This window comes from Diabrotica undecimpunctata, chromosome 7 (assembly GCF_040954645.1).
Source record: "Diabrotica undecimpunctata isolate CICGRU chromosome 7, icDiaUnde3, whole genome shotgun sequence".
NCBI classification, from domain to species: Eukaryota; Metazoa; Arthropoda; class Insecta; order Coleoptera; family Chrysomelidae; genus Diabrotica; species Diabrotica undecimpunctata.
This window is the reverse complement of record NC_092809.1, coordinates 58,608,451-58,625,487: the sequence shown is the minus strand read 5'-3', so window position 1 is coordinate 58,625,487 and position 17,037 is coordinate 58,608,451. Positions and strand designations below refer to the sequence as shown.

The 17,037-nt window shown below is 32.9% G+C and overlaps 1 protein-coding gene across 1 annotated transcript; it reads right to left on the bottom strand.

Moving 5' to 3' along the window:
* Positions 1-512: 512 nt before the first annotated feature.
* LOC140445387 (RWD domain-containing protein 1-like) lies at positions 513-13,221 on the bottom strand. Its single transcript, XM_072537368.1, has 2 exons — positions 12,727-13,221; positions 513-1,062 (listed from the first exon to the last, which is right to left on the bottom strand). Exons 1-2 carry the CDS (start codon positions 13,217-13,219, stop codon positions 830-832), a joined length of 726 nt encoding a protein of 241 aa, XP_072393469.1. The 5' UTR covers positions 13,220-13,221; the 3' UTR covers positions 513-829.
* Positions 13,222-17,037: the final 3,816 nt, after the last annotated feature.

The following is a 17,037-nucleotide window of genomic DNA, read 5'->3' as shown; positions in this document are numbered from 1 at the left end:
TGACTTTCTAAAGATATTTTTTTCTAAATATATTTTGGTCTTATCTTAGTATAGTATAGTAGTACCATACGCCATTATAGAACAAAACTAATGCTACACTATGTTATATATTTGTAATCAGGAAATGCAGGGCTACTCAAAACTTGGACACTCCCTGTACACAAAATTTGGTCTGTTGCTACACTGTTGGTCGGTACAGATAAAATAATACAACTTTTATTTGAAACTTTTTTTTGTATTCCCGAAATTAAAGGAAAATAAGTGGGGGGTCAAAATATAATGAGAAACCCTATACATGCATTGTATAAATCCCAAATCATCATTTACAAAGTTTATACATTGTAAATCATGATTCGGGAGTGTTCCTCGTAACATTTAAGTGTCTTAGTTTGTTTATTTCTATTGCATCTTGATTGTAATTTTAGTATAGTATATTGTATTCTTAAATATTTGACATAGAATATATTGAATTAAACATTTTAAACATTCCTGGCTTATTAACTATTCTGAAATTCTAGCAACGCTGTGGGGTTCTGAGGTCGTAAATCTTGAATGACGTGCACTCATTTTTATGTGAAAAATTCTATATCATTGTTTAATACTGAATACTCATTTAAAAGTTATATTTGACAACGAATTTCTCTGTAGAGGTCAAAATTGTGTGATTTTTACTCAGGAGATATTAAACCACATCGGAGATGCCATAAATAAACAGTTTTTGGGCATAATAAGGGGCGAGTTTGTTGCTCAGGTAAAATTTTGAGATTGTTCTATGTATAACATAACTGTATTAAAAAATATTAACAGATAAAAGTACAAAATAATTTATTCATTGAGATGAATCGCTATGGTAGTTATCAGGGTCAAAGTCCTCATCATCTTCATCATCGTCTATATCCAAATCATCCAAGTCTTGGAATAACGATTCATCCACCTTTACCGCATCTCCTTCATCCAAGAACTTAAGATCTGATTCATTAAGGGTGTTGTCAGTCATGAATAATTCTCGTCCTGTGAGTTTCTTTCCTTCTTTTTCTAGTAACTCCCTCTTCTTAGTAATACCTAAAACAATTTAATATTTGACTATACATACATATGCAAAAAAAAAACTAAAAAAAATGGGTTTTACAGTTTGTAGGGTCAACTGATATGTGATGAAAATTTAGTTCAGAAATAAATCTCCGAACTGTGGTCAGAAGAAATAAAGGAATTAATGGAGGAAAAAAAGAAAGCTTATCAAACTTAGCTAGTTACTGAAGACTAAAAAGATAAACGGATAAGAAGTTGTATAGGGGTAAAAAAAGTAAAAATGAAAAATGGGAGGAAAAATGTGATGAGATAAAGATATATCTAGGAGGAACAAGGATTTCACAGGCGTGGAAGACCATAAAACTCTTAGAAAAGAAAGAAAAGGTGGTAACATGGAATTAATAAGTAGTGAAGACTGGAAAGAACACTACAGAGCACTATTAACAGAGAATAGAAGTAAGTTAATTTAAAGGAAAAATAGGGAAATCAGATCAATAGAAGGAGTGGAGAAAATATCGGTAAATGAGATTAAAATGATAATAAGAGGAATCATAAAACGGCAAATCTTCAGGATGTTAGCAGATTTATTTAATGACTGCCTCCTTAAGGCGACCACAAATCTGAATATGATAAAATAGAGGAACAAAAATGGTTTCCGGGCAGAATGATCGTGCATGGATATATTTAATCTTCAACAGATAATAGAAAAATATAAAACTCGAAATATACCTATCATCTCATATTTATATATCTGAAAAAAGCTTACGATACCGTGCCCTTGAAGAAGCTATTTAATGTTTTGACAAACGCTAACCTTTGAAAAGTGTATGTTCAGGCAGGGCAATTTATAATATATACCATGCTCTGGAATAAGTGTTACCCCCTCCCCTATTAACTTATTCATTTTTAGCACGCAAGCAAAACGCTCGGACAGGTCGATTTTTAAAATAATCGTAATATACTATAGCATCAATGTTTCGAACTTTACACAATCCCTCTTGAGGTGACAGTCATAAATTTAATTTTTTAAATAAGAAAGTACATCATGTGTGTTTGGGAAAGTATATACTATTTCTTTTCATATTTTTACTATTAATATTTCTGTTACGGTACTGTAATGTGATCTAATATAATGCTATGTATTCTAACGACTTTGGTAAAACATATTGTTTCCGGTTATTTCGTAAAATTGCTAAACTGGTTGTCTCATGTATTATGTTATAAGTGCGGAGAATTTGACTTCTCTTTTGTATTCTGTGTCACAAATATGCACACGTGTGTACGGTTTCGTATTACGGTCTCAATTAACTTAAAGTATCGCATTCTAAATCACAATACAATAGGGTGATTTATTGATGTACCCTCTTCTACCCAACGGCCAAAAGATTCTTTTCTGACCTGCAATCTCAAGACACTTCATCTCAATACATCGAACTATACGGACCTCGTGTGATAGTTTTTCGCCATCGAGCGTCGGCCGGCGCCCCGACGCGGTACCAACGAGATTTCCTTGGCTACGATTCCAATATTTCAAAGGGTAAGTCTATATTCTTTGTACAGACAACAATAATGAGTAAGACCAGTTAATTTCTTAATTTATTGACAGTTATATTTGCTATTTTTCGCTAATTGATTTACAAACAAAATACTGCATTTTTATCTTTATAATTATTTATCTATTATCATTTAACCAGCGACCTCATTAAGTTTTATACAAAACATTTGGCCACTTCGAGCGCGGATGATAAATAATATTTTTTTTTGACTTTGATTCAATTAATTTCATTGTGTTTCAATTAATTCATTTTAATTAATTGTTTTTTGTTTCTTTTCAATTTAACTTTGATTCGGTCCTTCGGCATTATTTTTAAAACTTAATTTACATAATTAAATTGGATCATATTTACACAGCAATTTTTTAAATTTATTTACACTTTTAATTCATAATATCAGTAAATACTTTTATATTATATTTTGATTAATATCATACATTGATTATACTACATTTATGATTTATTGTTTTACATATTTACATTGTTTTTGTGTTGATTTTTATGAATTATTTTTGTTCTACTTGTACAATACTTTCCAACTCATTCTGTACGTCTTGTTTGTTAACTTAAACACATTTCTTTCGATTTTGCTTGTTACTATACCTTGCGTTACTTACCTTTTTATCAATATTCTCACTTGTTTGCAATTGATTTTGTTTAAAATCGTTCACTTCTTTAAATCTAGATATTCTCTTCGTATTGATTTGTTAATTTATGTTTGCATTGTCCTCTCTTTCGTGCTTGTATCTTACAATGCTCAACAAAATGAACAAATCCAACTTTTCGCGCCATACTCGGCATTCTCTAGATTCAAGGAGGCCTATGAAACGCATTCAAGTATCAAAACCACACGCCTTCATTATTATTCGTAGCCAGGGTAGATTTTCATAAATCTCACAACCTTGTTTCGATTGAATTTATTGTCTTCTTCTACTCGCTTTCGATTGTCGCTGTCTTATTTCAATATTTCGATAAAATCTCCGTTACTTGTGGTTTCGTTAGTGCCACAAAGCACCCTAAGGTAGCTAATCAAGGTGTTAAATGTGTCTTGTGTTCCAGTTCTTATGAGTCATATAACTGTTTGTATTTTTTGTGACTAAACGGCTTCAAGAACTTTTTTCGTTGGTTAATCCACATCATTCTTGTGTACGTGGCCTGATTCCACCTCATTCGAAACGACGAATTGCACGGTTAGCGAATCACGGTCTCGAGTTTTGTTTCGTTTGTTAACCAACGCTCAAATTCATCATGTTCCTTTAGACAATCACTTCTTCAAATACTAACATTTCTATTTTGCTACACAACCACATTTAATGTCCTCGTCTGTTTCTTTCCACATAGTTGATACAGATCAAATATGTTTCCGCATCTTTCTTATAATTCGTATCCTGCTAGATACAGGCTCCACAGCCAATTTTATTTCCGTAATCTACCAAATCACGCATTTTGGCAATCAGATCTTAAAGAAATACTCAGGGATTGAATTGGTTTTTCGTTTCGTAAATTCTGGTCAAAATTCTCGGCGAACCAAATCATCCTGTGGTCTTAGAAATCATTTTCAATTATGTTCTATAAGGGCGAGTCTCTACGACTTATTCTATATTTTATTTCACATCTTTCGTTACTTCTATGTATACAAACATAGATATTTTCTACAAAGGTTTTGGGAAGTCGAAAAGAGTAGGCACCTGTTAGTTTTGTCCCAACACGACGAAGCTCGTGAAGGATATTTCTCAGTTGTTGATGTTTTGAAAATTAACAAGCCGATTTTCTGTTATTCCACCGTTTTTACAACCCAATCCTCTATATTTACATTTTTCTCTTGTTTATATTCGCTACTTATTCTTTATTCTTATGCATATGTTCATTTTGTATGCTAGAGAATCGTTTCAGGAAACTTCCGAATCTCAAGGAGACATATGTTGTGATTTTGTTACTTCTCAACATATGATGCCGGTTTCTGAATCCGATTTTAAATCGATTATTTCTTATAACTCACACAGTTTTCAAAAAACAAATTTTTATTTCGCTTCTTTTATCCAAAATTCGTACTAGCTTCGACGCCAATCTATATGACGTTCGAGGTGTGTCGCTAATCGACGCTTTTGATACTGGTCCTAAAAGGGCATCTCGTTCTTTACTTAATTTTCGATATCTTCGTTGTTGTTTTATTTGCGATATGAAGCAAACGTATCGACAAATTAAAGTAAATAAGGAATTTTGGAACTATAAAAGGGGTTCTCTGGAGATCGGACTTTTTAAACCTCTCCAAGAGTTTTTGCTACCTTTCGTTACTAACAGTACTTCTTCGTTTTATTTCGCTTATAAACTCTACAAGAGTAACGCTTAGTTTTTAAAGCTCGATGGTTTTACGCTAGACAAATCGACAACGTCAGCAACCATCTCTAATTATTTTCAGGCTTTGGCTTACGCATTTTGACATGTTGTTCGTTGGCAAAGAGGAACCTTTCATTTTTACGGTACTGGGCCTAAAATGGAATCCTACGACTGATTTCTTTTCTCATTCTTCTTGTCCCTTTGACAAACCGTTCACAAAGCGGGCCATTCGTTTGTAAATCAGTCGTATTTTTGTTGCTATCCTCTTGTTTTTATTCATTTTCCATGTCTTTTTGCTAGTCAAACGTCTTCTAAAACCGTTGTGGTACTTCAATGTATCCTGGGATGATGAAACATCTAAACAGATACATCTGACCTCTGTACTTGTATGTGTTACATTTCTGGTGTTATATCTAGACAGGAACATCTATCGCGAGATCGGAGCTCTTGGCAGCTATACTGCTGACGGATCTAGTCACTTTTGTCAACGAGTCTAGTCCAATTTTCATGCTCGCTCTGTCTCGACAAGATTGGAACTCCTGGCAACCATAATGCTGGCTGATCTAGTCACTTTTGTCAAAGGGTTGTTCGTCCGATCTTCCGATATTTCGATTCCGATATCGACGATTGCGCTCTCTTGAGCTAATTTTTCTACCCCAAATTGGCAATCGTATTAAACACATACAAGAACTGATACCACACTTTACTCGGCATCAAATGCCTTCTAATCAACACCTCTCTGATTGTGTTAGTCGTGTTTTATCACTGGCACAATTATTACAATTTTCACCAAACTGGCATTTTCCTACCGTGGAACTCGTCGAAATATTACTTCCCGGCTGTCATTGAAGACTTAAAATGGGACACCACGCCGAGATTTCGACGCTATTCTTCTTCTTGTCTTTTCGCACCCCACGGAATTCTTATAGGAAAATGGGCCAACGGTATTGTGTATGACACAGTCTTTCTAGTTTAGTCGGTCGAAAAATTCTACTGATTCGACGCTATTCTTTTCTAATTGAGGGCATTGTACGCGTTGTTAATCTGAGCACAGGGTCAGATGACATCCAACAATGTTCTGTGGTCAAAATATGACCGCCGCTTATTTGTCAATTCATATTTTATTCTTACTTAGTTCTTTATTAGTATATCGATCTTTCATGTCTATTCTTTACACTTATATTTTCAGCTGTTCTTAAAAAACATTCGTTTTTGGCGCGGGAGAATGTTTGGGAAAGTATATACTATTTCTTTTCATATTTTTACTATTAATATTTCTATTACGGTACTGTAATGTGATCTAATATAATGCTATGTATTCTAACGACTTTGGTAAAACATATTGTTTCCGGTTATTTCGTAAAATTGCTAAACTGGTTGTCTCATGTATTATGTTATAAGTGCGGAGAATTTGACTTCTCTTTTGTATTCTGTGTCACAAATATGCACACGTGTGTACGGTTTCGTATTACGGTCTCAATTAACTTAAAGTATCGCATTCTAAATCACAATACAATAGGGTGATTTATTGATGTACCCTCTTCTACCCAACGGCCAAAAGATTCTTTTCTGACCTGCAATCTCAAGACACTTCATCTCAATACATCGAACTATACGGACCTCGTGTGATAGTTTTTCGCCATCGAGCGTCGGCCGGCGCCCCGACGCGGTACCAACGAGATTTCCTTGGCTACGATTCCAATATTTCAAAGGGTAAGTCTATATTCTTTGTACAGACAACAATAATGAGTAAGACCAGTTAATTTCTTAATTTATTGACAGTTATATTTGCTATTTTTCGCTAATTGATTTACAAACAAAATACTGCATTTTTATCTTTATAATTATTCATCTATTATCATTTAACCAGCGACCTCATTAAGTTTTATACAAAACAATGTGACACATCATTTAAAAGCTTTTAATATACTGATTTCAAAAATGTTAATACTGTGGGTCGAAAATTTACAGGAGTATTTATATTTAATAGGAGTAAAAAATATTTATCACAGTCAATAAACAAATTGCAGGTTAATTAAAAGCTAAAGCTTATTTTAATGTAAAAGGTGTTCAAAATGTTTCCCATGTATTTCTTGGCCGTAATACAGTCTATTTCTTGTTTCTTCACTTTTTGCAACATCCTTTGATCAATAATTCGGCATTCTGAGATCATTCTTCGGTGTAGTTGGTCAATTGTATCTGGTTGTGTTTGATACACTTTTGGTGACACCATAAAGAATAGAAATAAGGCATTTCATATTATGTGCACACAAAGAGGATGGGGGATGATAGATGACTGAAAAAAAGCTATTAATTATTAACCTGTTCAAAAAAGAAGGCTAAGTTGACCAGCATTAACATGGATAAGTGAAATAAAGGCAACAAGGGGGGATAGAACTATCAAAAAGTAAGAATGGAGAAATAGAAAAACGTGGCGAAGGATCCTCACAAATATAATAATAATACAAGGAAACGTTAGTCAGAATCATCATCTGAAAATAGAAAAAAACTCAGCTTCAAATTGGTGCATTATATTGCTTGGGGATCCAGGCGACATTGATTAGACAATCTCTCCAATCTTTAAGATTTGTTTTTTACTTGAAAAAAAAAACATTGTGATAGGGGCTTGTTTACTTTTTTGTTTTTATCTCACTGAAGATTGGCTGCAGGATCTGCAAAACTGTGATCTGTGATCATTCTGGTAACTTTAAATTAACAACCAATAAGTGGGGCATATTACCATTATGTATTATTTTTTCTTGTAAATCCTATCCCATCTGGCAAACTTAATTATATTTATCCCGTTTCTTGCAACTCTGACACATTGAAATCAAATTTGGAATCCCACTTTTAGGGTTTCGAATCTCTACTTTGATATTGGCTAGATTCTTTCCACAAATTCTTCCAGCAAGCACTGACTGTCTCTAATGTCAGTTCATAAAAAGCTGCTTTAACATAAATTATTGCATCAGTGATGTTGAACAATTTCAAACATTACAAAACAATATCAAGTTACCTTTGGAAACAAAAGTTTGTTTACTTTGTATACTGTCAGTTGAGATTTATTTATTTAGACATTTTTGCTTTGAGAATTTGTATAAACTAGAGATAAGAAAAAGTATCTAAAAGTTGGTTGGACATGTACCTAGAGCTGAAATCTGTCGAATATTCCAGAATGAAAGCAGAGTGCGAGCAAGGAATACCATGTCTAAATCTCCCAAAAAGTGGAAGACCACAGGCATTTATTGCACAGAGGTCAGAGAGATTGCTAAGAAGAGCAAAAAACCAGGTTGGAATGTCAACAAGGAGACTGGCTTGTTAATACAGATAATCTAAGAGTACAATATTGTTGGAATTGAGAAGGAATGGTTTTAAATATCAAAATCGATATAAGTGCCCCAAATACTCTCATGCGCAACTCCTTCGTATACCAACATGCTGTCATCAAATGAGGCGGGTACACTCTGTTAGTGAAATTTTTTTTATTTTAGATGATGAAAAATATTTCACTTTGAGTAATTCTAAAATGAGGGTAAACAATGGATTTTATATGGACAACATAGAAGAATGCCCTGACAATGTTAGATACAAACATACAGCGAAATTTGCAGACAAAATCCTTGTCTAGTGTGCAATTTCTATCAGGAGTGTATCCTGGCCTTTTGTAGAAAGAGTGAGGGGTGAAGCTTTGAATAGTCAGAGCTATATTGATAACTGTCTTTCCAAATTGCTTCAGTTTGGCAACGAGCATCATGCTAATGGCGATATCATGTTTGGACCATTATATAATAGCATCATGCCATTATTCAAGAGATACCCAAAACTGCATACCTTTTGTTCCCAAAAACGATAATCTGCCAAACTTGCTCCAGGCTTGTCCAATAGAGGATTTTTGTGCTTTACTGTCTATGAAGATTTATCATGGAGGGTGGGTAGGAAAAGATGAAGAACAATTAAGACAGCGAATTTAAGAAAAAGTGAGAGAAATAGATCTGAATTTCGTCCAGGACCTCATGAGAGATTTTTGAAGAAATTTGCATCCAGTAGAGCAGAATGGGCCACTTCACATAATTCGATAGTATAGTTTAGTTAAGTATTCTGTTATAATGCTATGAGAACTAGTTAGTGTTTAAATAAATTTCTTCATTAAAAACAATCTGATAAAAATTTTTTGTGACAAAACTTTCAGGACAAATGTTATAAGGTTTCAAATCAATGATTATCCTAATTTTAGCTAATAGACTAAGTTAATTTATATTTAAATGGGAATAAGCCACAATTAAAGGTTAAAATACGTTTATTGACGTTTCAATTTCCACTTCGGAAATCGTTCTCAAAATACAAACAAAATCACTAATGTTTGTATTTTGAGAACGATTTCCGAAGTGGAAATTGAAACGTCAATAAACGTATTTTAACCTTTAATTGTGGCTTATTCCCATTTAAATATAAATTAATTTAAAATGCCACAAGAAAATAGCTTCAGAACAATATTAATTGACTAAGGTAGTGTAATTGCGTTAGGTGACACAAAAAACCTGCTGAATGGTTTTATTATTGATGAAGATGGCCTGAAGATGACCAAGTATACTAAGTATAACCATCCTCTAATTCTTCACTTCAGGAATGAAACATCCACAAGACTATTCAATAAACAATACAGCCATCATTGAAGCATATGTTGCCAGGAAATAGAAAGAAAATTTTCCATTTTGTTTTTTTAGGCGATGAGAACTTTGGCACAGCGAATAACACCAGATCTTGATCATCTGCTTAGTTCCATGGCCACATAATATCAGAGTCAAACAGATTCTTCCTAAAAATTGTTAATGTTTTTGCCAATTTCTTTAGCAATGTCCATAATTCTTCTTTTTCCTGCCTAGATGAGTAGAGTTATAGGCCTGATATCAGTCACAGCCATATTACACTATTAACTATTAAAATTTCTGATATTCCAAGGTGCTTACAGTGTCTTAACACCAATAAAGGTCCTGGTTCACATATAATATCTGTCTTGTTTTTAAGGAATTGTGCATTCTCTTTATGTAGACTCCTGTGGCATATTTTTAATAAATCTCTGACCAAGGGACAATTTCCATCACAATTTAAAGGAGCCTTTGTTAAGCCTATAAACAAATCTGGTGATAAATCATTGATTTCTAATTATTGCTTCATTAAAATTCTTTCTGCTATTCCTAAAATTTTTTAACCTTTAGGGACTGATTTTTGGTAGTTAATATGAAGAATCAGCTTCATACTGGTCAGCATGGTTTTCTACCTAATTGTTCAACTTCTAGCAATCTACTAATTTACACTTATAAGATTATAAATGAATTGGAAAATGGTCATCAGGTGGATTCCTTTTATATAGATTTGTCTAAAGCATTAGACAGGGTATATCATTGCCTTTTATTGCATAAACTGGAATTTTTTGGTGTGTCTGGAGAACTTCTTTACTGGTTGAAAAATTATATGCAAAACTGATCTTTGTGTGTCAAACTGAAGGGCTTTACTTCAACTGAATATTTTCGAAGCTCTTGAGTGCCCCAAGGTGCCCATCTAGGATCTCATCTCTTTGCGGTTTTTGTTGATGATGATGATCAGATCCTTGATGGACTGTGAAGTTTTAGCAAATGCAGATGACAAAATTATTTCATATTATTGAAGATTATTCTGGGTTACAGAAATCATTGGACCGTTTTGCAAACTGGTGTGTAAATAAAAAATTAATTATTAATTGTGAAAAATGTCAGGTGATCCAGTTTTATAGATCTCTTGAGACTATGGTTTTTAACTATAATTTAGAGAAAATTTTAATTGAGAGGGTCAATAATGTCACAGATCTAGGTGTGGTTTTTGAGAGAAATTTGTCCTTCAATCTATATATAGATATTATATGAAACAAGGCTATAAAACAGCTTGCTTGCAAAAACTCTATACTTTTCTCTTGTCTGCTCGTAACTTGAAAATTCAACTGTGATCTGGTTTTCTTTTACTAGTGTATGTATCGAATAGTTAGAGAGAGTTCAAAGAAGATTTCTAATGTACTATACTTTTAAATTTTGTAGTCCATATTTTTATTCTAAACTCCATTCGCTTAGCTCGGGCATATTTTGACAGATTCATTGTCGGAAACCTACAACACAACAATTCCTACTTCTCAGTATTAATAGCTCAAGTATCCTACTATTGCAGGCTTCTTTCTTTAAAAAAAGAAGAATTATTATAAATAGTGGAAGTGTATACTAAACCCATCAAATTTTGGGTAGTCTATATTTAAAAAATATATTTTAGTTGTTATAATTTAACATAAATATTTATTATATGGTGCAGATAAATAAATATTCATTGTCGGTAATTCGCAAAGTTCTATTTTATTTACTATTTAGTTTGTTTACTATTAATATTGGCTATGAGTATGTGTGCTTGGTTGTATAGTAATTTCCAGCCACTTTTAGTCTGTCAAAAAGTAACTAACTTCGCAAAAAAGTAATTACTAAATTCACTAGACAGTTCGGACTGGGAATAGCAAACCGACTATAGTATGATCTTCTTGCCGGAAGAGTTAACTTTGACTTATATCTTGTTAATGGAATAATCCATTCTCCTGAATTCCTTCAACTAATTTGTGTTTATAGTCCTTCCTGTTCACTGCATCAGAATTCACTTTTCCATGTTCCTCTCTTCCTCTTTCCATCAGTTACCTCTTGAGATAGATTTGTTTAACATATATATCATGACACATGAGTCATGTATTATGTAACAAATGAAGTATGCAAAATGTTTAAAGATGTGTGTAATTATTGTATTCATGTATATTTTATTGTAATTTTACATATTGTATATTTCTTTAATGCTACATTTTTGTATAATTTTTACAGTAGGTTTGTCCCGTTCGTTATCAATAAATGAATAAATAAAATCTTCGTAATTAACCCTTTTTACTTTAACACATTTCCCTAAAAAGGCATCTTCTTTCCATTCATATGTTTAAGGTTCACACCATGCACTAGTATTTGATCACACTTTATAGCAGTAATTTTTGCAGTTTCTGTTTTAACAGAAAAGCTGGAACGAATTTTGTCATGATTTTTAAAAATTTCTAGTTTTACCATCTGCCAACAAAACCTACTCTTGACATCCCCTAGGACTCAGTGCCGCATAATATAGAGAGTAGGTCTTCCAATAGAGACGTCTTAACTTTGGCAGTAAGTAGCAGCCATATTGTTGAAGCTACATCTGTCAAAATGACAAAGACCTGTTTTGCCAAATCACCATGGATGGATATAGCATACAACAACACATGCAAATGATAAAATTGTTTTATCAAAATGGATGTTCTGTTCAAGTAACATTCTGCAAGCTTTTATCATTTTACAGTCATCGTAATCATCTCATTCAGTAAACATTCAACCAATAAGTCAACAAAACCCAAGATCTACTGAAAACATTTCTCTACAGTGCATGAAAAAATCTTTCCACTGGTTTATCTACACCAAAACCTTACATAGAAAAGTTGTGCCATTGTTTTACTTACAGTTAAAAATTGGGTATGAGCTACTTCAGAATATTGTAACTAGTACAATACCTCTATAAAAATATTTAAGCCCAGGAATATTATCTATGTTCCATAGAAATATTCAATGATATTTAATTGGGAGGCTCTTCCCTTATCTTAATAAGCATAAATGATTACGAAGATAAAAAAGGTTTTTAGAAAACCTAACTTATGAGTATATAAACTACCTGATAGTTTTGTACGGTAATACTAATATAGTATAAGTAAGTTAGTGATATTCTTGCTTACCTAACTCATCTTCAAACAGCTTCTTCCACTTCATAAATGTCTCCACTGTTACTTCAGTTCCTTCAAATCGTTTTAATTCTGCCTCTTCCTCCTCTTTAAGTCGCCTTGCTACCAGTTCATCCTTTTCTTTTTTAATTTCCTCCCATTTAACATTTAACCATTCCTGTGCACTAGAAACTAAAGTAAATACCATAACCATACCTAAGTTTTCCTCAATTTGTTCATTAAGATAATCTAAAAGTAACTGTTCGTATTCATCATCAAAGTTTTCAAAATTTTCTAGCTCAATTATTGGTGCTTCTTCGGGATACTTTGGAGTATATGTAATTACAAGATCACAACTCAAACCATTATCGGTTTCAGGCTCAAATTCTTCTGTTTTTATTGGTATCGAAAATTTATGTAGAGGTTCAGATGAGAGTATTTCAAAATCTCCATAATAAATTGATTCTAAAGCTTCAATTTCATTTTTTTGTTCTTCCTGATAATCCATAATTAATTATAAAGAATAAAGACAAGATTACTTTTATATTAGTAGTTCTAATATTTGGTATTAGAACCTATTTGTGGCAGCTATAAAAATATTTCTTAAGTGAGGACAAAAATGAAATTTGTTTTTTTATTTTTCTATGAACTTTTTTACCACCTTAATAACAGTAACAGTTGTCTTACTTCTACTTAACCTAGAATAATATGCTCATGCTGTGTCCAACTTAACACATATGTGTGCTATCTTCTTTTTTATTTCGATCACATGCCTACTCCACATCAAGTAAAACTAAATTGAAATTTAACTGTTTAATTTAATTTAAATTTACAGAAAGAATAGTTTTTTTTTTATATAATTAGTTTGAAATTTGAAATGTTGGCTGTCATTGTAAAAATAAAAACTTTTGTACATACGTTTTATTTGTTTGAAAATCTAAATTTTGTAGTAAAGTACATATTATTTATCGAGAGCATTTTAAAGTTCTAACCCTTAGACAATAAAAAAGACTTTTTTAGTTTTCGTTACAACCACAGAATAAAAAAGAGCAAACAATTAAACAATTTACGAAAAAAATTTACAAAGAAGTATAAAACTTCTTGTGTAATTGACTGTGGCGCACCCAGGGGGGTTTTGGGGGTTAAACCCCCCCAGGGCCTATAAAGTAAACAATTTATAAAGAATAGTAGGAAAATGTAACTTCTCTTTCACACATAATACTAAATAAAATCCAAATAAGATATAATAAAAATAATATGATGATCCATATGAATGATAATAAAAAATCCAAAACGCTGATTGAATAATTAAATTACCACTTTAAATATGTAGAACACAATAATTATTGTATTATTGTATAAATACACAATAATCAATACACAATAATTAATAATATTTTTCATTATATTTAGATATCGATACCTAATATTAGGCTTATGAAAAAGTAGACAGAACGAGTCTGTTGCGATTAGCATGCGCCTACAGGACTGTATCTGCGGCTGCCTTGTGGACTATCACGGGTTGTGTTCTGCATGTGTTAGCAGTAGAAAAGAGACATCTCTATGACAGAAGAGAGCATTTGACAACAGCTATAAAAAAAGAAGGAAGGGAAAGATCAATGGAAAGAGTGCAAGAAGAGTGGAACAACAAGGAAGATGTTGCCCAGTGGACCAAGATGCTGATCTCGAGCCGAAGGGACTGGGTAGATTGTCTGTTTTAGGGCGTATCTTCATAGGTTCAGAAAGACAGATACAGATAAATGCCTATACTGCGAATATTCCGACATTGTTACTCACACAATGCTGGAGTGTAATAGATGTACAGTGGAGAGAAACAGAATGTATAAAGAAATAGGTATGAACCCTGTAACTGTAAGAGAGATGATTGTGAAGATGACGGGAAATACGGAGGGATGGAATAGTGTTCACAATTACATCCGAGCAGTCATTAAAAAGAAAGAAGAAGAAGCGAAACACCAACCGAGCTAACGACAGAGATAAGATCTAATTATTATTTTAATGGGAATAAGTCGCAATTGAAGGTTAAAATAAGTTTATTGACGTTTAAATTTTTGATCTTTGATTTTGTACTGATAATTTGTTTATACTCCAACAATTAATAGAAAAAAGAATAGCGGTTGGTACCGAAGTACATCTAGCCTTTATCGACCTAGAAAAGGCGTATGACACAGTTCCAAGACTTAAATTGTGGCAAGCTTAACAACAAATCGACATTAGTCCATACCTTTTAGGAATAATCACACAAGTATACAGGGATAACACTACTTACTTAAAAATCGGATATAGACTATCAGAGCCAATAAAAGTAACTAAAGGACTAAAACAAGGATGCAGTATGTCACCCAGAATGATACTGTTTAATTTATATATTGAGGCAGTCCTCCAAAATTGGAAAAACCCCTGCCAGGGAATGGGAATCCCCATAGAAAATGACGTACTGTTCTCCCTGAACTTTACGTATGACCAAGTCATCCTAGCTCAAGATTCTTATGATCTAAAATTTATGATAAAGCGTCTATAGAGCATGAAGAAAACAGAACATTTACTTAGTTATCAATTCAGATGCAAGGTTTGAAGTGTTAATAGACGAGGACGTGGAAATCAAACAAGTGGAAAATTTTAAATATTTAGGTCCACTCATTGCTAAGAACGGCTTGGAAGAAACCGAAATTAAACACTAATTAATCAGGGGCGTAAAATTGTAGGATGTCTGAACTCCTTATGGTGGGTCACAACATTTCCAAAAGAAACAAAAAAAGAATAGGGCAAATCATGGTTGAATCAGTTCTTTGTTATGGCTCTGAAGTATGGACAATTAATCCAGACCTGAAGAGAAGATTGTTGGCAGTTAAAATGGATTATTTGAGAAGAAGTGCTAGAACATCAAGGCAGGAAAGGAAGACCAACGAATCTATAAGAAATAACATGAATGCTACAGAAACGGTCATTGACAGAATAGAAAGAAGAGGTTCAAAATGGTTTGGACATCTATTGAGAATGCCTGACGAACGTTGGCCCCAACAACTTCACAAATGGAAGCCCCCTGGAAGAAGAAAAAGAGGTAGACCTCGACGCTCATGGAATGAAAGAATTAGAAGAGCGATGGAATCGAGAGGTTTGGAGGAGAAACATGCCTTGGACCGGGAGGATTGGCGGAGGAGAACTGGAATACGGCGATAGCCGTCTCCAAAATGTATTGTATTTAGAAGTTGGATTAATGTCAAACGTCAATAACCTTATTTTAACCTTCAATTGTGGCTTATTCCCATTAAAATAGTGATTACTTTAAAATGCCACAAGAAAATAGCTTCAGAACAATAGATAAGATCTAGATACGAGAAGGGAGTGTTCCAAAAATGTCGTCAGCCGTACAGTGGCCACCCCACTTTCGGAGTACGGTACATGCGACAGTGAACTGCGCACAAGTAAGGGTGGTTTTAGCTGGTAGGCAGGATAATAGATACCTGAATCTTTGGCACCGCTATCTTTAGTACTTTAAATTAAACTAAAACCCAAATTTTAGGGACTCAAAATAGAGGTAGCATAAAAAAAATTCAAACCCCCCCTAACACAAATTCTGGGTGCGCCACTGGCTAATTGAGTATTTATACAATAATAAAAATATCCAAAAAATTTCAGAACGTTTTCGGTCTTTCAACGATATCTACTTGAACATTTGCAAAAAAACTGATAATTCGGTTTAAAACCTTTTGGTTTGCATTTAAAATTATATTTAAATTTGTAATTGAAGGTTTTTAGACAGTGCAAATGTTTAAATATCACTGATGATGGACTGAAAATGTTTGAAATTTTTTAATCCTTTATTTAAATGAAACATACCAATTACATTTTGTTAATTAAAAAATGCGAAAAATGTGAAATTCAATGTTATTTATATATCTATCACAATTTTATACCCATTGTTTTCATTGATTAAACAATTCCAGTAGTAACGAAAAATTAATGATGCTATTGATATTAGAAAATCATTAGAAAAAATAAAAAATATGTAAAAAAATAGTAATAAATTAACAAAATTTTAGTTTCAAAGAATAGACCTATTTACAACAAAAATTTAGAATGTTCACAGTTTAGACTGTTTAGAATCATGCAAAATAAAACATGCGTCATAATAATCAAAACCAAACCACCGAACACCAAGACCAAACGCCCAAAAAAATGCCAATATTAAATTATTGCGATTGCGATTTAGCGAGTATAAAATTAGAAACATCTCTGAATCTGACATGCGCTCTCACGATGTATTATTGGTTCAGAATTCGTTCAGAATCAGTTCTTAAAACA